At 36.6% G+C, this 22066-nt stretch overlaps 5 protein-coding genes across 7 annotated transcripts in view; 2 read left to right on the top strand and 3 right to left on the bottom strand.

The window, feature by feature from the left end:
• LOC132793206 (G-protein coupled receptor dmsr-1) overlaps positions 1-21944 on the top strand; it is a 45680-nt gene extending 23736 nt beyond the window's left edge. For 2 of the 3 annotated variants that reach the window (XM_060802936.1, XM_060802935.1), the window contains 6 exons: positions 16636-16919; positions 19264-19435; positions 19498-19624; positions 19773-19994; positions 20066-20248; positions 21253-21944. In XM_060802936.1, the coding sequence (XP_060658919.1) occupies positions 16695-16919; positions 19264-19435; positions 19498-19624; positions 19773-19994; positions 20066-20248; positions 21253-21574 (1251 nt within the window). In that variant the 5' untranslated portion in view covers positions 16636-16694 and the 3' untranslated portion in view covers positions 21575-21944. The remainder of the gene's footprint in view (positions 1-16635; positions 16920-19263; positions 19436-19497; positions 19625-19772; positions 19995-20065; positions 20249-21252) is intronic. The other variant, XM_060802937.1, reaches the window with a different exon arrangement.
• LOC132793199 (uncharacterized) overlaps positions 1-22066 on the bottom strand; it is a 190339-nt gene that overhangs the window by 86326 nt on the left and 81947 nt on the right. The window lies entirely within an intron of this gene.
• LOC132791784 (uncharacterized) lies at positions 1955-2409 on the bottom strand. The gene is made up of 2 exons (XM_060800853.1): positions 2218-2409; positions 1955-2154 (listed from the first exon to the last, which is right to left on the bottom strand). The coding sequence occupies exons 1-2, from the start codon at positions 2336-2338 to the stop codon at positions 2057-2059; spliced, it is 219 nt and encodes a 72-aa protein (XP_060656836.1). The 5' UTR covers positions 2339-2409; the 3' UTR covers positions 1955-2056.
• On the top strand, positions 8907-11051 carry LOC132793204 (zinc finger protein 316). The gene is made up of 2 exons (XM_060802932.1): positions 8907-9368; positions 9431-11051. The coding sequence occupies exons 1-2, from the start codon at positions 9159-9161 to the stop codon at positions 10904-10906; spliced, it is 1686 nt and encodes a 561-aa protein (XP_060658915.1). The 5' UTR covers positions 8907-9158; the 3' UTR covers positions 10907-11051.
• LOC132792139 (uncharacterized) lies at positions 11791-13062 on the bottom strand. Its single transcript, XM_060801388.1, has 2 exons — positions 12984-13062; positions 11791-12320 (listed from the first exon to the last, which is right to left on the bottom strand). Exons 1-2 carry the CDS (start codon positions 12993-12995, stop codon positions 12030-12032), a joined length of 303 nt encoding a protein of 100 aa, XP_060657371.1. The 5' UTR covers positions 12996-13062; the 3' UTR covers positions 11791-12029.

Genomic DNA, 22066 nt, shown 5'->3' with positions numbered 1-22066 from the left:
AACGAAACAAGTAGCCTATTCCAAATGCTGTGTTTATTCTGTGACGTAAATTCGTTTCGAGCATGTAACAATTTCAATATGTGCAGCTCATGTCAAGCCGAAAATCCTTTTATTGCGCATCATAAATATGCAAGTCAAATAGAAGGTGCATTAATATGATAGTGAGCGAGCTATCAGCACGTTTCCCCTTTCCCCCAACGCAACTCAACTGAATGAATTTGCTTCACGATTTCAGTTGCAAATAATTTAGTTTGATGCCAAGAGCTGGGTAAACACTTGTAGCTCAAATTGCGACACGAAATTCAGTGAAACTTTCATCTGGATCAAATATGTCACAATCTGGAACGTTGATCAACCAGAAAACTTTGATATTCTCGACAAAAGTTAGTTACTAAGCTCTGCGCATGCAGAAGTGGACAATTCATATATACATATGTACGTTGTACGACAAACTTTGTGCATGTGTCTGCTGAGAATGTGTGAGTTATGTGGCAGAGTGGAGGAACTGGGATTCGTCGTTTGATGGCAGTTGGAATTTACTTATCCAAGTTACACAAGTGCTTTTATACTTATTATATTCCCGGGACACTGCTCGCTCTTTAAAGAATCACTTTTTGTATTAAAGAACCTTGTGCATAAGAATTTATTTTATGCATATGCATATGCTAACATATGTTTTGGGTATTTTCATAAAAAATTATGATGCAATTCTCACTAGGAGCAACTTACTGTAATGCAAATGACGGTATAATTTAAAGTTGTTTTTATTCATTTCATTCATAATGTTGAAAGCTTATATTTGGTTTTCAATATAAAATAAAATTAATTAAAATGTTGTAAACTTTGTAAAGTTGCAGTATTTATTATTCGATAAGTTTTATACACTACTTCGTTATCGTTTAGTACTACTCAACGCTTATACGAAGCAATCATTATGTACTACTCAACACTAATATTAAGTAATCATTATGTACTACTCAACACTTAAAATAAGAACTTCCACATCTGTAAAAAAAGAAAGAAATTAGAGCATCTACAAGAGTGCAAACTATAGCAAATTGAAAAACTATTTAAATGGGGAGAAATTAATGAGATTATCATTAGTTTAATAATTGAACTGGACAGACTACAATTATATTAAAAACCTTTGTATACTCTTCAGTGCCCAACAATAAAATAAGCTAACTTCAAAAACATTATCGAACCCTTAACTGAAACAAATTTAAATTAAAATAGTATACAAAACAATGTGATAGAGTTTTTAATTAATTGATTGAATTATTGATAATCTTGTTTGCAAATAATCCAATTACTGGCATTCTGTTGCTTGTTTTTTATTGCGGTTAGCAGCGTTTCAATTTATTAACCCTGCGGGTGTTGGATAAATAATTCATAAATAATTACTCGTTAGTAGTTGACATTTTAAGAGGATTCTAAAATATATAACATTTAATTGTTATGTAGCTGAGAGGATTATTGTGATAACACTTTTAAAGTGTTTATCAACATTTTTTTTCCACATCTATGATTTAATTCGAGTAAATTGCCTAAATTAAAAATTCATAATTGGATAAAACTAAAAAGCTGAAAGTTAATCAATTCGGGTTATTCCTCTAATCAGCATATCTTATTTAATATGTAGAAACACACATTCCGCTCTGGATGAACGTGTTTGGAATTTCTTTTTAGAACAAGTTGTGCTAGAATAACCCCAACGATAAAACAAAGTGAGAAAAGAAAGAATTCTTATTAAGCAATTCGTGTTTAATGTCTCTTAATTTAATTTGTTATATTTTTAAATTTCGATATAAATGTTTTAGGGTGTTTAATTGGCTTTGGCGCTAATTGCCTTATTTTTGCAACGGTGTGAAATTCCAAATAAAATATTGAGATTTGCATTTTGAAATGTCTTTGCTCTTTACTTTTGGAATACATTAAATAAATAAGAAACGAGTTTTCATTTTATCAAGATATTATTTTATTCTTTTCATGTTTAAAACTAAGTGCAATAGGCAAAAAAACACAACATATGGTGGTCAACAGAAATCGGGAATATTCAATAGTAAGAGCGTGGCACAAATGTGTTGGGGTCGATGAGCGTGGCCACCTCCCAGGGATGGACAATGGAGCGTCCTGGAATGCGATTATAGGCAGCTGTGGGAATAATCAAGACCAGTTAACTGAAGTTCAAAACTCTTAAAGTGCTTCTCAACTTACCGATTATCTTGTTGATAGCCGTCTGAGCGTCAAGAATCTGGGCATCAGGAGCGGGGGCAGCGCTGACCAGGATAAGGCAGACGGTGGCAATTACCAAAGCGAAAACGATGAATTTCGACATTTTTGTGGTAGTTTTTTGGTGCTTCTGTTGCCTGTGGTTACTCTGAAGTTTTTGGTAAGTCTAATTAGCCAAGTGGCAGCTGCCGCTATTTATACTACACACTCAGCTGAAGATGATATCCAAAATATCTCTGGGATGAATGAAAGCCAGAAAGCCAAAAGCCGAAAGCCAAAAAAGATGCAAGATGAGAGACGAGAGCTGGCCGAGTAGCAAATATCGAGAACCCGAAAGCCTAAAACCGCTAGTCACAGCTGTTTTTGAAATTGATTTCTTGTTTTTTTTGTTTGTCGCAATAATTAATTTCTATGCAGAGAGACTACTCTGATGCTCTGATACTCGTACATATATAATCCTAATCGTAAGACACTCTCCCTACCCCACCCAGGCCCTGTCGTGATGATGCCCGGCAAAACAAAAGCAGAACGGAATAAAATGAAATGATTGAAACGAGTTTCGCAAAAGAACAAACGTTTAAGGTTGACGCTGGGAATTCCACAGAGCATAGAAAGTAAACAAAAAAACAAAAATATCGCGACGATTAAATTAATAAATATATTAATATTTCTCGGCTGCTTTTTTCAACAACAATTTTGTAATTTAAATTTGTGTGCATTTGCCATTATGTTATCAATATCTGCCACTTTGGTGTTGTTTGCTGCCGTCTATCGAAGATTTGTGTTTTTCTTCGTTTTTGCATAAGAATCTCGTATCGTGTGTGTTCCCTTTTGCGGTTCATTGTACGCAACGTTTTTTGGTTTTTGGTTTTGGTTTCGGTCTTTGGTTTTTTGTTTTGTTCTGGATTTTTGCGGCTTGGGCTTTTCCCCATCATTCTTGCTGTTTTTGTCTTCATATTTTGTGTGTGTTTTTTTGTATTTTGTACTTTTTTTTTTGATTTGATATCCGGCGCCGCGTGCGAGATCAAAGACCAAATTCGTTTGATATGGCAATTTTGTCGCCTTTGTTGTTGAATACTGATTTATAAACAAACCGGTTCGCATCAATTTGTCGCCGAAAGAAAGTAAAATCTTTTTTAATGATATGCTGCGTATTTTCTATTCATAAATTATCTTTTAATTCTTATGTCTCTTGGTCTAAATGCCATTTAGATAACATCCACAAAGATGGATGGGAAAATTTAAACGAATGACAGGCAGACTTATTAGATATCCTTGTACTTCTTAAAGCAAACCATTTGTGCATTCAAATATATTTTATTATATTATTTAAGTTTTTGTGGCAACCAATCAATCAATATTTAAAGTGCAAGTAATGCAAAACTCCCATTTGAATCCATTAATAAACAAATATACCCCATGTCTCAGCCTTGTGGTTTATACAAAGTTCTAAAATTTGCAAATCCTTCGCGTGACGGCTTTTAAGGGTCCTTTAGACTGTAGCTGTAGACGGCAACAGCTGTCTCACAACACGCTCCAAAGTTTATACACCATGTGTGTGGGTGTATGAGAGTGTGTGAGTGTGTATGTGTGACCATGTCGATGTAACTTATGTGAAAAGCATAAGCAAAAACGCACACGCACAAGTTTGATTGGAATTTGCGTGTTGGCCGTTAAAGAATGAGTATGAGTATGGGTTTGAGTTCCCCACACTGTTCGCTTATGGGCCTGTTTAAGTTATTGTTGTGTTCAATATAATGCGCGTAATGCTAATGCAGACACGTGACGCCTTAACAAAATTGTCATCACTCTAATGATTGAGACAAATGTGACACAAGACATATCCCTCGTAGTGGGATGGGTGGTCGATGAGGCTGACTGCTCAACTCTGCTCATATTCTCTGACATTGTTAAAATATCTCCTTCGACTCCTCATCCTCATTTCCTTTTTACTTGTTGCTGGTGCATGGGAATCGAGTTTCTGTCTGGCATATGGTTTATGAATTGTTAATCAAGTGTACGCCTAATGAGACAGACATGAAGCGAAATAAAGCTGCTTATCGCAATGTTTATTAGCCGCCAGTTATACAATCTGCGCCTCTTCAGTGCTCACCAACCAGCCCCCTAATAGCAGAGGGCATATCTCGCAGTCAATATTAATAATGAACAGCAACGACTCCAGGGTTTACTTCCACACATAATACGTTTGTTTGGTTCTTCTTTGCGGAGGTTGTTTATAGAGTCTGCTAAACGGTAACATTGCATTAATCAATAACAACTTTTAGATTATTAACCAACGATTGACTTGTAACGATGCAATAGATTAATTCGATGTATGTATATACATTTGTTAAAAGAACAAAGTTGTATGTAATTGAATGTAATGCAGTTGAATGCTTGGTATGCGAGTTTAAGGTGTGACCATTGGCTGTGTTGGTAGATCCTAGTTCTGGTAGATCGGGGCCTCAGATTGAGGACTCATTAACATGAGCAACTGAGCAACAAAGGCTGCGAAGACTCGCCGCCAGAACCAAATACTGGCTATTAAAACCAGGACAAAGCGACGAACGAAGTTGACTCACTTCCTTGTCACGTATTTATTTCATCTATGATTTATCCTTTCAAATTGAAAATAAAAATACAAACATTTAAACACTTTTAAATGTGTGGATGATTTTTGAATTTTATCATAAAATTTCTAGCAAATATTAAACAGCCCTCGTGTTGTTAAGATAATTTGCGTTGGGTGCAAATTTAGTCAACATACAAAATATTTCCGCTTGGGGTATTATAAAAAACAGAGAACACACAAACGCGAATTGAGTGAGAGAGAGAGAGAGAGAGAGAGAGCGAGAGCGAGAACCTAGATCAGTCACAATAATAAAAACAACAATAACAAGGAGAAAACAGAGGGCGACCACAATAGGGACAGCACATAAACATATTACCCCTGGGCGCATTCATATTATACGCTTATAAAAAATTGCTTGTTGATGGCGCTGCTGTTTTTATATTATAAGCATACTAAGTTTATGTTAACACATACATACATACATATATATGTATGCATATCCCTTTATCCATGTTGCGAGTGTGAGAAATTGAGAGAACCGCGAAAGGATTATGTGTGAAGTCGAGTAATTTCTGAAATGAAAACAAAGCTCAGCGTATTTACATACACCAAGGGGAAGGCGTGCGACATCTCTTCATATGATTGATGTGGCATTAATTAGCATTATCCAGAGTCTAATCAGCACATGTGGTACTATCATTTTGCCCAACTCTACTTAAATATGGACGAAAATGTGTCTACCAACTACATATTAAATAATATTAAATTTAATTTTCAGATGCATCAGATTACATGTTAAATGATCAGTTAAGTAGTATGCATAATAACATAATTAACTTGCCATGTTATCTTTCAGTTGCTCATTAATTATTCATAGCATTGTGATTACACCACCAAAATACCTGAAGGGTATTATTAAGTTGTGAATACATAAAAACAATTGATAAATATTGACGATAGAGTGGAACGATTCCGTAGTGCTGCGGTGGTGAGATTAGTTTCAGAGTATTTACTCAGTAAAACACTTTCGACCAAAATACGCCCACATGGTTTTTGCGCATTTCTGTGAACTGTCTGTGAATAATATATATTGCCAGTTTGCTTTGCGCTCGAGTGAATGAAATGTGAATGAATGAATACGAGTGGCTGTGAAATGAACTGATGAATGAATAAAAGGCGTGAATTTTCAAGTTGAGTTTAATTACACTTCAACGAATAACTTTATGAATAGTAAGCTGAAAATCAGTAAAGGCGCTCTTATCGTTTAATGTTATATGTAATAGAGAGAGCCCTTTGATTAATCAAACTTTTTTTTTAATGTTAAAATAATTTTTATTTCTTAAAATCATAAGTGTTACAGTGCCTTCTCATCGCTCAATTTCCAAGAGCAAAGCGAATTCAAACAGTTATAGAAAATGTTGCATACTTTGTGGCGTCGTCAATTCTGATGAAACGTAGAAGGGCATCTCACACTTGTGAATTTAACCACTACGCTTAGGCAACTGAATTTGAAATTATTGCAAATGTGAAATATGCAAATTTAATTCACTAAGCTACCGCTATTATTACTTGTTGCTCGGCATATTGAATGACAGACTGATTCAATGTGCCAAATACTGTTATGCAAATATTTCCAGTCGCCGCCGCCAAAGGAAAACTTTTGTTTTCGAACCAGCATTCTTCACATTTGCGATGCGTAGGTTTTGCGTGTACACACGGCCAAGATATTTGACTTTATACAACGTGAAAGACAGCATCAGAGTCAAAGTCGTGTCACTTCCAGACATTTTTAAACTGATCAAGATATCGCTTTACGACCACGAAAAGAAGCAACAGACCATTCTTTTGGGATGTGTATTTGTGTTTATTTTTTTATTATGGATAATTCAAAAGCAGCATTGCTGCTTATGTGCCTTGTACCTATCTTGAATACGTAATGCGATGTTAATTTGATGCAAACATGAAAAGAGCATAAGCTGCACTCTGCTTTTAAAGCCTGCCAAAAATTGTGAGAAAACATTTAAAAGTTTATTCCAGTGCTTATGGTTCTTAAAAGCTAAATTGCATTTAATAGCTTGAAAAATGCTGACAAACAACTCGTGTTAAGCCAAATCCGATTTGGTATTTATAATCAACAAACAATGAATTAAAGAGAATAAATATGATACTGTAAAATGTTATTTGTACCTTCATTCCTATTAACATGAATTATATTGTCAAAAGCAAAATTAATTTAAAACTGAATTACATGGCAGTAGAGAATTCACTTCATTTATATTAACTTTAAAGAGAATTGGAGTAAAACGAGAACAGCTTTTTGAGTCAGCTCTTTGTAAGTGCTACATAAGTTCAAATCCAATAACGAAGCAAAGCAACAAGCATATCCAATTAATTTCAGTTTTTTGTTGGGTTATTCATACTCTCAGAAGTTCAAAGGACCCAAATGTCAAAAGTATATATACATATATGACTGACCATACACATGAAGGACTCATGTATCGGTTATCGATTTGAAATCGAAAACTTAAACAAAAATATACATACATATGTGACAAATAGTTGTCAACTGTCCATTTTGCATACACCACGAGTGAGATGAAATGAGCACACGGTGGATATCCTTACCACGTTCTACATTATGAAACAGTTTAGCCAGAAGCAACTTACTCGTAAGCATTGAAGACTGCCAGCATATGCTGATGTTTGTGTTGTGGATGCTTTCTTGGTCGACGGGATGGTTACACGATGCCTTCAACTCATGCATAATTAATCATGTTGTGACGCCGATGACTGCCTGTACATGTGCCATTGCCCATGCCCTGGGAATGCGCTTGTCAGTTGACATGGTCGCGCTTTTTTATCACTGCCAGAGGAAACGTTCCGCTATATTTATCTTGTTACTTATACGGTCTTTCGCAATCGTTGCTAGCTATCGTCATAAACCTACCCCAACCCAACGTTGCTCGCAGAAATCTCAGAAGCTGTTCCAAATAGGGCAACCCACTCTCCAAATGTTGACGATGCTAATGTCAAGTAGGCGCTATGCACGTTTTGCCGTTATAATTGTTGACGTAAATCACAAAAGAAAAGATGGTTGGAGAGGAAGTGAAAAAAACAGCACAGACCGAAAAAAAAATACAAATGTATGTATTCAGAGAACTGTGTTGGGGACCTGTTAACACACAAATTGCCTTTGAATGGGTCCTGAATGTTGATGTGCCAACTTTAACATTATTTCACAATACAATACCAACATTTTTCTTTGCAGCACTTTAGGCGTTGATTTCACATAATTGAAATGAATATCTCGGCCGCGTCAGGGGGCTTGTGATGGGCATTTATAGTATTTTCGGTTTTTAACCCCGACAATAAATGAAGCACTTTGTAGACGCCAATTTTTTCTATTATAAGAAATAAATTGGTTGGAGATTTCGATTTAAATGAAAACTTAAGAGACAATTAGTGAAGGCTTTTCGTTTTTTTGAAAGCACACAATTCACACTGAGTGCTTTTAAATTTTTAAAATCGTGCGATATATTTCAATTGTGGAATTTTAATTTTGAGGTTCAAACAGTTTTCAATTTCTGAAGCCAGCAAAAAAAAAAAGGAAATTAAATTAGACGCGTTGTTGGACACGTATACGTTGTTAATTCACTAATTAAAAAATGTTGGTGGAAAATACATATACATATATTAAAAAACCATTCTTCAAAAATTATTTGTTAATACCGTATAAATGTATTTTATTTTATAAAAGTAAACGGGTTAAACGTTTCTTATAAAATTAAGTAATTAAATACATATTTAAAAAAAATCACTCTGCAATTATAAATTTGCAAAAAAAAAAAATTTATAAAATACTAATAACATATATGTTGGAAATGTCTTCGCTGCTTCCTTAGCAAATAATAAATAATATCTATGGCTACATTAATTAATTTTCATTTTAAATAATACAACTTTGTAAACATTTATTTCATTTCAAATTGAAAGCAGTTGGCGCGCATATCGCCCATACCAACGTTTTTATCGATTTCGATAAGCGTTTGACATGCGCAGCAGTATCGATACTTGGAACAGCTGTGCCCAGCGTGTATGTACTCATACAATATGGCGTTGTTGTGTAAAAATGAACAAATATTCGGATGTATGAAAAAAAATTTGTGAAAAATTGCAATTTTCGGCAGTTTTAATGATTTAATATTGTGCATTGCAAAGACAAGTGGATATACAAAGAAAGAGTGACAACTTTTCAGTGTTAAAAGCAGAAAATAATAAAATATTCTCTGTAGACTGTTGAGACCGGCGTAACTTTTGAGGCGCCAAAAATCACAAAACAAATCATAATAATAAAATGGAAGAAGAAATAACGCCTGCGGTTGCGACAAATGGTGTGGCGAATAATGGCGAAGAGGGTGCTCTGACGGCATCGGGAGTTCCATTGTCGGTGGTGGATGCGGTTGCTTCGACGAATGAGTGGGAGAGGGGAGGCGCTGTGGAGCTGGCGAATGAAGAAGAAGCAGCATCAGCGGCAGTTGCTGGCGATAATGTTTACATGAATGAGGTGCGAAAGCAAGACGATGTTAGACAAGTCACACAGACATAAACATACTTAACATTTTGCAGGGTAATGTTGCGCCTAATGCCGGAGAGGTTGTAGAAGCAGTTGCTGCTAACGCCGTGGAAGTGGCGGAGGTGCAGGAGGAGGAGGAGGAAATGGGTGAAGCTGAATACCTGGATGATGCGATGCCTGATGATGACGGGGACGATGAAAACCCAGCAGAAGAAGAAACACTAGCTGACAAGAATAATAGTACTAATGCAGATTCGGAAAAACCAACAGACGCCTCAGTAGCAGTCATCGAATCGGCAGCAGAAGATAGCAGAGCTAATAATGTGGCAACAGATGCTGAAACATTGGAGGAAGCTGTGGAAGAGGATGTCGAAGAAGAAGAGGCCGTAGAAGAAGAGATTGAAGAGGAGGATGACGATGAAGAAGCTGAACTCATCACTGGTGACGATGCCCAGGAACAGCTTAAGACAGCCGGAGATGCCACAGACAAGGCGAATGTGAGTGCACGCTCTGGAGCCCAAAAACAGGAGGAACCAGTGGATGAGAATCAGTGTCGTGTGTGTACCAGCAAGGACAATTTAAAAAGTCTCTTTACGAAGACCAGTGATTCTACCACGCCGGCTGATATGTTGCTCTTGATTTGTCCCAGTGTATCTATAGCACCCAAGGACTTTATGCCACAATTCATTTGCAACAACTGCCAGCAGAGTCTCACCATTGCCATAAAACTAAGGAAGCAGCTGGAAACTACGGAGAAGGATTTGCGTAAGCGTCTCTCACGCAGTAAAAACAAAATTCGACGACCCCGCGGCTATGTTGTTATCGACGCCCCCGTCTCCGATTCGGCCAGCGATGAGGACGAGGAGGAGCTTAACGATGATGCTGAGTTCAAAGTCTCTGATGTCGCAGGCTCTACAAGTCCCGACAGTGATTCTGCCGACTCGGACATCAGTGAGAAACGCAAGCCAGGCCGGCGACGAGGTCGCAAGAAGAAACGTTCGGCGGGCTCTGAAGAAGAATATCCACAGAAAAAGAAGAGTCTGATGTCACAACCCGCCCTCCCTGCGCAGGGACCATTCGAGTGCGATCAGTGCGATCAAAGCTTTCCACGCAAACAATCCTATGTGATGCATCGCAAAACTCACGATCCGCGCCACGAATACCTCTGTCAGATATGCAACAAGCAGTTCAAGGTGCGGGGCGCCTACAAAACGCACATGGAACGCCATGACTCGGAACGTGCGCAGTTCCGCTGTGAGTTGTGCGCACAGGTTTTCCGACTGCGAGCCGAACTTAAGCGTCACATGGGCCTCAGTCACGATGAGCATGGTGTCATCTACGAATGCAAACGCTGTCAGCGCACCTTCCTCACCCAGCAGCGTTTGCAGCGCCATCAAAGCACCAGCTGTATACGTCACTCGGAAACGAAAGTCAGACGCATGGAGAGCCATCCGAGCCAGGGACGAGATCTATTCAAGTCGGTAGCACCCCTGACCACAACCTACTGGAGTGACAGTTTTTCCGACTAATTCTCAAGCGAGTTACACATTCGTTTCAAAACAATTTGTGTACTAATTAATTTAAGCTTATACATCATGTACACACACACACTTGTGAACCATTCAATGAACCGTAAAAATTCCTGGAAACAAATGCGAAATGTTGGTTGTTTATTTATTATACATATGAATGCTGGGTGTCCACTTGAAAGGCAAATGTTTTTTAAGCATTCAACCAGTAAGCTTCTTTAGTATTTTGCTATCAGAAGTGAGCTTTGGGCTCATGGCAGTCCAGTAAAATCTAATAAAGTGTTCGTAATTTTAGTGCTTTCAATTTTTGGTTTGCTTATTATAGCTCCAAGAGGAATTTAATTTTGTTGCTCAGTCAGTTTTCTTTTTGTAGAAGCATAACAAACCATGGATGAGAGAGTTTTGTATGAGATTGAGTTGGAATTTAAGTTAGAACAGACAATGCCTTAGCAACAAACTTAAAACTAAAGTCTCTGTGGCAGATTGTACTACAAAAACGATGTAATATTTAAGACTGCTCGAATTGCCGCATAAAACTTTGATTTGATGTTGCAATCATAGTATAAATGTAGCAGCCAAATGCACATAAGTGCCGTTATCAACTGCAACTCGTATGCCAGAATTATAATACATAACAATAATTTCGCTGTATAATGTGCGTAATCACAATGTTCACTTAATGGCCACTCTTCGTACCCCATGCATTGTGCATCTCCAAGGGCCACTAAGCGTTTAACAGCTGGGATTATGTGCTCCAAGCTGTGACATTGCACTGGTTAAATTTGTGGCAACCGCAAAAGGAAGCGGAAACGGAAGCGAGCAAAGGGACCTCCAGTTGTTGCAAACTAAACTTCGCGAAACGAAATGAAAACTTGTTGTACTCGTACATGTTTATTTGTGAAAAGCAAAATATAAACTTAACATGCTGCTGCTGAATGGCCGGATGAGTGAATTGGGGAATTGTGTGGGGATGGTGAAGAGTGTAAGATGTTGAACAACACAATCATTTTAAATGGCTGGGGATGCAAATGTAGGAGGTGGAGGAGGAGGAGGTAGAGTCTGCTTGCTGTTTGTTGACTCCTTCAGCTGTCCTAGTTGATCCAGTTATCCAGGTGCTGTCCGCTTAGAAATGGTGTATCGAGTGATAGGTGGGCAGATGGTAGGACACCGACGAGACCGGATGATGCGCAATGAGCGGAGCGTGTGCGATGAGCGGTGCATGCGAAATTATTGGTGCATGGTGAACGACAGTTGGTGCGGCCACGTAATGCGAGTGGGTTATCAGTGGGGCGTGATAGCCCAGGCCAAGTGACAGGCCACGCTTGGCCTTGACCGATGACTCCGCCTGCTGTTGCTGCTCCTCGGCAACGGGTGCGGCCAAGATGCAAGCGGCGCCAGCAATAAGCAAAATTAACTGTAACAAATAGCATTTGCATTTACATTGTCCGATGGCCAAGAATTTTTCCATTAGCATTTCCCATTGACAGCAAAATTGAAAATCGAACATGAAAGAAAAAGTGCACAAAATTCTTGTGTTAAAAATAGAACTATTGTTTTAGCAAATCCCCAAAAAGAGACAAGCTCATTTCTCTTGACCCCTAATACGAGTTGTTGTTCAGTCCAGTTGTCATTAATCTTGCTTCAAAATTGTTTTTCGTTGAAATGAAAGTTCAAGGAATTTTAATAATATACTTTTGAAATTGAGAACGGTTTGACAAAGTTCTTTTTTGAGTGTAATGCATATTTTCCTAATGATTTTTAGAGAAAAAAAAAGAGTGAACCCTTATTTGAAAACTAAAATAAAAATTCGTGAAGATTAGGTTTCTGTTGTAATTAAAAACTAATAATTTGAATTGTTTATTCTGATTCTGGCGGTTGCCAGTGTATTGCTTCAACTTTGAACAGAAAATTTAAGTAACACTTGAATGATGCAGCAAATCTTGCAGACAGAGTCGAACTTCAACTTGTTATCAAGTTTAGGTACTTATGTTATTATGTTCCACTTGCTTCTGCAAAACTTTTGTCAAACTATTTAACTAATGATGCAAAGTTTCCTTTGAGCAAAGCTTCGACTTACTGTGAATTTCATAGTGATTGAGTTTGATTTAAAAACTTAGGGAGTTTTTTGTTTTGGAAGTTGATACACTGCACAGCACTGTGTCGAAAATTGAACTAACGATTTTTGAAGTCAGAATCTGTTTATTTATACGATTCGTATCTTGTGCGTAAACTACTAGAAACGCACTCAAAACGAAGTCAAACGCACACATTAGGCAAAAACAATTTAGGCAGTAAAAAGAAGCAAAAAACGAATACGAATCAAACGCACATATTGGATGCAAGTTAAGTATGCCCACATCGAGTCCAAATTGTAGCAAACAAGTTGCAACTCAGTTGGACAGAGTGTGAGTGTGTGTGAGTGTTGTTGTTGCTGCTGTTCAATTGCAGCACAGTCAGAGTCATAAATAGAATTTGTTTTTGATTTGGAAAAGTGTTTGGGAGTACAGCACAAGTCACTCATGCTGAGTGTCAACTGAGGCCAAAGCAGCTTGATAAAATTGCATTAATTAATTGAAATGGATATGGATCATGTAGTCAGTAATTTCAACACGGTTCAGTTATAATTTCATCTAAGGAAATTCTAATATAGTTAGTTATTGGCAAATAAATATACCTTAATCAATTTAAATTTGTCTAAATTTTGATAAAAGAAAAATATTGACACGACAAATTGAATAATGAAAGTTTTTTTTTTGCTTGTTTATGAAAAACATGCAAAATTTGTTTGGCCACTGGCTGCAGTCGAGCGTAATAAGCACTTGATAAATTGGTTCAATAAATCCAATATACCAATCCAATTTAATATTTGGTTGAATTTATCAAAGCCAACAAACTAAGCACAACCGATTAAACTTGTTGATAACTTTAAAGCTTGAATTGAATTGTGTTCGCATGGTAATGGAAAGTTTTCCTTTGGGGCAATTTCTGTTTAGTCGCAACTAAGTGATACTTTATCGTCTTATTGGGCTGTTACTGTGTTCAGTTTTAGTTGGTGTATTAAAAACATTTGACTGTAATTACATTTTAATGTGCAGCAAGTGCGCGGCAGGATCGTTAAAGCAATTGACAGTGAGGCGCAGTGGGACGCGCATCTAGGATACGCTCGCATATCTAACAGATACAAAAGCATCTCGCAGATACAATTGCCAAGTGCGCGCTGGGGACTCATACTCCGGTTATGGTTATGCCTCAGCGTGAAGTGCCGTAATAAAAAGCAGTCACACACACTAACATACATACATACATCTAGTATATTCTATTGCTAGCTTATGTGTCTGTGTAACGGAACATTAATTAACAGTATAGCTGCTAATGGCAGCAGCAAAAAGCAAAAAATCCGTATGGCGTTTATCTCAAGTTGTCAGTTGTCGGCATTTCGCATGTTTTCGCTTGAGTGTGTATCTGTATCTGTATTTGTATTTGTCTGTGTCTATGTGTATTTGTGTGCCTCTTTGCGGCATTCTTGTTGTGTGTAACGCCAGCTGTTTCTCCATTTCCCGACGGAGGAGCCCCCAAAAGAAACAAAAACCAACTAGAACAAGACATTTCGAATCAAAGATACTCTTATATTTCGTAGTGTAACAAAGTTTTCGAATTCCCTTTCTCTTGTATATATTTTTCTGTAATTCCTCATTTCCCAAAAACAAAAATTTATTTATTTAACTTTCAACTTCAAAAAAATTGCAGTCCTGCTTTCAAGAAATCTTTATTGAAAAGTAAATTTTAAATCTTTATTTACAAACTTTTCGATCATGAAAAAAATATTGATTCAAGATATCATAACAGTTTAAATTATTTTATACTTCAATGAAATGCTTAAGTAATAACAAATTATTAGTTTGTTTTTACAATGTTTTGTGCTACGTTTGATGTTCTGCAGGGACTGCAAAGAATAATTATGAGTTAAAACATCTCAAACCCAAAAAATAGTCTTCAGGAATAGTGTAAAATACACACATATATATTTATTTTGATAAGGAATTCAGCAACACAATAACTTTTACATTATATTGTTTTTGACAATTTCAATATTTTCAACTTTTTAGTGAAATTTAAATAATAGATGTTATAAAGAGTTATTATTATTGAATTTTTATTTTATTATTATAAAAGTTTCTACCTTTTGACAAAGTCAATATACCTCAACTACCTGCTAAAATACGAGCAGCGTATAAGAAAGAAAAAACTTAGCACTTTGCCAAACACAACGGAAAGCAAGAAATATTGCATAAATTATTGTTTTTTTGCTGCCAACTTGTTCACATAAATCTATTTGCACAGACTTAAAGGGAACCCGATTTGTCGTTGAATAGACAGATGTACAGATGGGTGTTAAAGAGTGTCAATCGAACAACAGAAGCTGTATTTAATTGATAAAGAGACTGAGAATAAATTGATCATAGCGGGAGTTCACTTTAAATCAGATATTAAAGTTTTGTCAGGTAGCAGAAAGTTCACATGAGAAACACAAATTTGCTTTTAGTTCTGTTTTATTTGGAGTAAACGCAGCTGTTGGCTTTAATGCAGCAGTTACCTGTAATAATTGAAATGAGTTTTGTTGGTCATATTGTGATTGATGGTTGCTTGTTATTTGCAGGCCAAATCCATGTGAATATTATTGAAAAAAGAAAAACAATTTGGCATAGCAGTAAAATGCGTGATTTGTGTAATGTTCTCTCATATGTGTGCGAGTCTCTGACATATCCATCAAAATCAAATAATTGACAACTGCCGCCGACACAATTTACGTTTTGCCCAGTTGTGTTGCAATTGCTGTCAGTTCAACAGACAGGCAGACGGAGGGGCGGACGGACGGCATTTGGATGGAGAAACAGTTGCTCGAAAATTTGAATTGCAATTGCGAAATGTCGAACAGGATTTGTTTTTCCCCACTCTTCGTCCCTTCTCCTCCTCCTGGACCCATTAGCCGAGTGCAACACCTTCGTTGACAGGTGGACATTGGGGCGAGACTTTGATTGGCCAACTCACAAACTTGACTGATTTATATGTCATGCAAGTATGCACACATATTTATCATCGAAAAGCAAGTAGAAAAAAACCATATTATAACATACAAAGATTGCTGTATCTCTATCTCGTTGGCCAATTAACAGCTACGCCCAGTTACTAACCACACTGCAACAGGTGTGCTCTCGTTAAAATACCCTTCAGAAATGTGTCTCATTAGCTTGTCGTTAAATTTGATGCGAAACACACACAAATAGTTGTTCAAACTAGCTCAGGATGTTTGCTAGTCGCATACGCAACTTTGCTTTAATTTGCCACATTACATTTTCCATCAATTATCGTAAAATTATGTTGGCCAGTTTACCAAGTTTCTGCTTGCTTGGTTTCAGTTGGTTAGTTTGGCATTTGAAAAGTCATGAAACCTGAAATTGAACATAAATTGAAACTGTTTATTGCTCAAGTGCATCTGCTTTCGATTCAATATTTCGATATTCGATGCAATATTTGCTTCTGTCTCTTGACTAAAAAACAGAAAAGCAAATGCCAAACAAATTAAAGGACTGCCAGAAGCAGTTGCTAATTGCCAGAAACAAATACCAGAAATTCGTATTTGATACAAATAAAAATCTCGTTTTGCTTCAATTGTTTGCTTGTCTTTTAATTGTCTATCATATTTCTGTGCCATTTCTTTTTTTTTGCAGTGAACATGCTTTAAAGTATCGAACCAATTTGTTTATCATTTGCAATCGAGTGCTGACAAATGATGCAAGACTTAGCCATGACGCAACCACCAATGAAATTCAATGAGTCGATGCTGAAGGACCTGCATCTCACCACATTTGAACTGCAGGACTTTCTGCATCGACTTATCGATTTCCAGATGAAGAACCATTCGCAACCGGATGAGTGTCGGGGCTATTGTCAAGGTGATATCTACAAGTGGGTTGGCGCTTACAACGGCATCCATGGCTATGTTTCCCTTTTGGTAAGTAAATGATAACGGGTTGCCGAGCGACTCATTAGTGAATGTTTTGACTGCTGCTGCTGCTGCGACAGTCATGGGGCTAATTATCCTGATGTCGTCCTGTCATCAGCCAAGACATTTTTCACTTTGGTCAGTGGGCGAAAAGATGGAGAAAAGGACTGACTGAAAATAAATGAACGGCCCGACAGAATGTGTCAAGGAATGTAAACCCTTTAGGCGGATTCGCTTTTGTCCCCGGTTTGACGACTTTGGGCGAAGCCCCAACACCTTTGAACTTTGAGATTTCCCTTTTTTTAGATAAAAAACGAAAATGTCACAAAAACAGCGCCAACAACGAGAACAACAACGAGAGAAGCATTAACAAAAGCACATTAAATGAATTTATGTGTTTACATAATTCATTAGCTTACGCCCAAACAAATTGCTTTAGATATTTAACACCATCGAATTAGCAAAGGCTTGACCAATTATGCCTCTTTAAAGGGTTAAATTAATGCAAACAAATTTCAACTTTTTGCCGGATTCTTTTGTTGAATTTAACTAATAGCTAGAATCCTATTAAATAAGAAGAAAAGGAAGTTGAAAATTGGATATGCAAAGTAGGCAGCTTTTTAAAGAGTTACGCATAATTAGGAAAATAATTTGTTAGAATAGCTGAAATTTAATGTTAAATGAAAGTGAACGCGAAAGAGCCTTTTGTTAATAATACCCACGCAAGTATTTAGTATTCAGGCAATATTTAATTACTTGTAAGTTCTTTGTAGTTATGCATGTATGAAAACTCTTGCCGGTTTCCTGCTTAGAGAGAGAGAGAGAGAGAGTAGCACAGACGTGCCTTTTCCTGACAGCACATACTAATATCAGCAGAGCAAAAATCTCATATTCATCATGCGGTCAAGTCCGCAGTTTGAGTGGCGTATGAATAAAACATCGAGCAACTTGGACTGATGAGATTTCGGCTTTTAGGGATGTTTAGTATAACTCAAAGAGTGCGAGGCAGCTTTGCCCCTTGAGGAGCCTGAAAATAGTTATTTTTTTGGGGCTTTAACTTATTGTTATGATGGCAGCTACAGTTGAGCTACGCTATAATGATTTGTCATGCATTTAAGAATTTATTGTTCATTGTACTATTTCTTGAAATTAAATTAAAATTAAACTGGATTGTAGTAGAAATTGAAATTGAAATATCAATTTTGTTGTATTTTGATATTTGTTTGTGGATAATACCCCAAGGGAAGTACGGTAGAAAGGTATTATGACATTGAGCCAACAGGAAATGACTGAATTCGCAGAATAAGCTTTCAAGCCATTATGAGCCAATACCAAGAATAGAAAGAAAATAAGATTAAAGTAGTAAAATTGTTAATGTGAAAATAATATTATAATTGACGCAAAATAGAATTTTATCAAAAATGCTGACGGTACTTTGACTCTATAAGCTTTGATTAACGAAAACCCAGAAGAAGTCAAATCATATTAGATGATTTTTTTTATTGGTTATCTTTTTGTAAATGTTTCGTAATTAATCAAAAAAAATATATTTAAAAAACTATGAGTCTACTTAGTGTGTTAGTCAAAAGTTTTTTAGACTCAACCAGAGATCTGTAAGAGTGGAAAAATAAATTAAAATCTTCAATCAAGATTGTTTCATGTCAAAATTGAGCCAAGAAGATTTATTCATCAAACAAGATCCAAATTCTATAAAAATTCTAGAATGCCCAATCTTGAAATTCAAGATCTTAATCTTGTTTCAAAAATTTGAAAACTTCAATTTGAAAACTAAAATTTAGATTGTTGAAAAAAAAATAAATAGATTTATTAGTTTGCTTTTCGATCTTAAAAAAATCTAAATTTAAAATCCAAGAATTTGGATTTTTTTTTTTTAAGATCGAAAAGTTTTTAAATCAAGATTTCCAATCTTCCTTTCAATCAAGAACAAAACATTCTTGAAGGAAGATTTTCATTTTTAAGAATAAAATGTTTTTAATCTTAAAATGCACGGTTAGCATACAAATTTTGATTTAAGATTTTTAAAACCCAAAAATCTTATTTTTAGGTTTTTCTTAAGATTGAAAAGGTTTTAAATCAAGATAAGGAATTTAAATTTTTTCTCTCTGTGCAGATTATTAATGAAAATATTGTTAGTTGATTAATGGAAGGTATCTCATAGTCGAGTACACTAGACTGTTTTTTCTCTGTAGGTTTTAAATTCCATTTTTCATGCAGTTTTAGTATATGCTCATCTGACCATTGTTGACGTTAAGTAAATATGTAAATAAACAAACAAATAAAAAGAGAGAAATAAATTTTCATTTTGATTTTCATTTGGCAACCCCATCAACAGATTTGCATATTCGGCACAATAGCCAATATATTAAATATAATGGTATTGACCAGAAAGGAGATGGCCAAGGCGCCCATCAACAACATCTTAAAATGGCTGGCGGTGGCCGACATGTTTGTGATGCTCGAGTACATACCCTACACCACCTATCAATACATTTACATGAAGCCGGGTAAGTGAGCCACCCACTCAAATAAACCCAATCTGATTGAGTCATCTCCTCGACTGTTGCAGGTGAAAAGGATCTGAGCTATTCGTGGGCTGTTTATATTTTGGTTCATATGCATTTCACGCAGATTTTGCATACGATTTCGATTGGTTTGACAGTCACTTTGGCTGTTTGGCGCTATGTGGCCATCAGGTGAGTGTGCGGCGTGTGCTTCATTGATGCGTGTGTGTGGTGTGTGTGTGTGTGTGTGTGTGTTAACTGGCGCTTTATCTATGAATAACACGGTGGCAACGTTGTGGCTTCTCTTCTTCTTCTTCTTCCCTGTTTTCTCACTTCATAGCAAACTGTTTCCATCTCTTATCCACAGACATCCGAACGGCAGCTGTGCCAACTTTCTGCTCGCACATTCCAGAGAGGCCATTCTCTTTCCCTTCATCATCTCGCCCATCCTCTGTCTGCCCACGTACTTTGTGTTTAAGGTGCGCGAGACCCTTGAGGTGGACACCAAAGAGCACGAAGCCATGTATCATGTGTACTTTGACACAGACTCCATGCTCTTCCGGTAAGTGTTTATCTCGCCTGATATACACACATCCTGCTGAAAGATTCTTTGCACTCCACTCCACTGTGCAGCTTCAACTTTTGGATACATTCCGTGATTATCAAGCTGCTTCCCTGCTTTATACTGACAGTGATAAGCTTGGTGCTCATGCATGTCCTGTGTGAGGCCTCGCGACGTCGCCTCAAACTCAAGGACTACGATAATCCCACCAAGTATGCCATACAGCTGAACCTCAACGAGCACAAGTCCAGAAGGTAACTTCCATTGTTTGCTCTATATTAAATTGTGTCATGTGCATGGTGGAGAATATGATTAAAGGAGCCGAGTCAATAATTTGTTTGTCTGCTCCGTTTAATTTGCTAACTTGACTTTAAGCTCACTTTTACTTTTCTTATATATTATGATTTGCTTTTGTCTACCCATTCTGATAAATTCAAATTAGCTTAGAAAACTCATTTGTTTCAGAAGAAATTTTAGTCAAAATGATAATAAATAAATCAAAATGTCGTAAGCAACAAAAGCAACAATTTTAAATGCTTTTCAAAGTTTGCCAAATCATTAATCTTTAAATTTGTAGACTGATAACATTTTGATTTATTCATTTATCTACAATACTAAATTTACCAAGATATGAAGATAGATTAATTTATTCTACATCCAAAAATAGCTTTAATACCTTAGAAATATATTTGGTATCATTTGCTTATTAAAAAAGGGTTGTGACTTGTAAGTTTTAATACTAGAAGTATTTCTAGTATTTTAAATTTGTATACCCGCTACTCAAAAGGTGCTTTAGGTCAATAGCCGAGACCATGTCTGTCTTTCTGTCTGTCTGTCCGTTCGTATGAACACCTGTCTCAGATTTACGAGATAGGTTTAATATTTTTGGTCAGCACTTGTTAAATGTGTAGTACTGTATCTAAAAAGTTTTCGGTATATTTTTAGTATTTTTGCGGTATATTAATTAAAATTTTAAATTAATACTAATCAAAATACAATAAAACAAAGACCAGATGAAAGATGATTGCGATCCAAATCTTAGTTGCTTTGGTTATAATCTATGGTATAATTTAAAACCTTCGGTATACTTAAGTATTTTTTCGGTATTCATTTGGTATATCCTACGTATAGTACCGCATTCATTGAACATGGGTAGTGGTATCTAACATTCGAGCAAACTCGACTAGACCTTTCTTACTTGTAAATTTTTTCCAATCTTCCAATTAATTAATTTTATTTTTACCAACCACATTTACAGACCGCCCCGTTGTGATCGTCGCAATGATCGGACGACGTTGCTGCTGGTGGCTGTGCTGATTCTGTTTCTGGTCACGGAGTTTCCACAGGGTCTGCTCGGTCTGTTGTCTGGTGTGCTGGAAAAGTGCTTCTTCGCCCATTGCTATCCGCCTTTCGGAGAGCTCATGGATCTGCTGGCACTCATAAATGCGGCTGTTGGCTTTGTGCTCTACGGCCTGATGTCCAAACAGTTTCGCACTACGTTCAGATCGCTGTTCTTCAAGCGGCATTTCGGAAGCAGTGAGATGACGCGGCTGACACGTGTGACAACAACCTGTGTCTAGAAGCTAAGGACACGGCATCGTAGGTCCGAAACTCGAATGTAGACTTTGGACTACATGCAAAAAAGTTATATAGTAGGTGCTTTGGAGCGGACTTCATTGGAGATGGGTGAAGTGAGCGAAGGCATCTCAAAGATGCCTTTGGCTTCAACATGAATTTCTAATCCAAAAAAAAAACTTTGTAAAAGTTGAACTGAAACTGTGAGCTGGATAGGAAATACTACAAGTATGAATGCTCTTATAGATGGGAATGCTTCAATGCGAGTTGAGCATTCACACTTTATAGAGGGCATCAAAGCAGACACATAAATTGAGATTTCAAAATGAGATATACAGTGGTTTATAAATGTAAATTAGTGTTACGACTTTAATTGTTCCTTTAAACCTAACTTAAAACACAAACACACATTTAAGTAATACTAACTGAGCTACTTATTAATATAATTATCTATCATCTGAGATATGCAGAGAACGCCAGCGTTTATTACAATTAAT

Source organism: Drosophila nasuta, chromosome 3 (genome assembly GCF_023558535.2).
Source record: "Drosophila nasuta strain 15112-1781.00 chromosome 3, ASM2355853v1, whole genome shotgun sequence".
NCBI lineage: Eukaryota > Metazoa > Arthropoda > Insecta > Diptera > Drosophilidae > Drosophila > Drosophila nasuta.
This window is presented reverse-complemented; position numbering and strand designations above follow the sequence as displayed.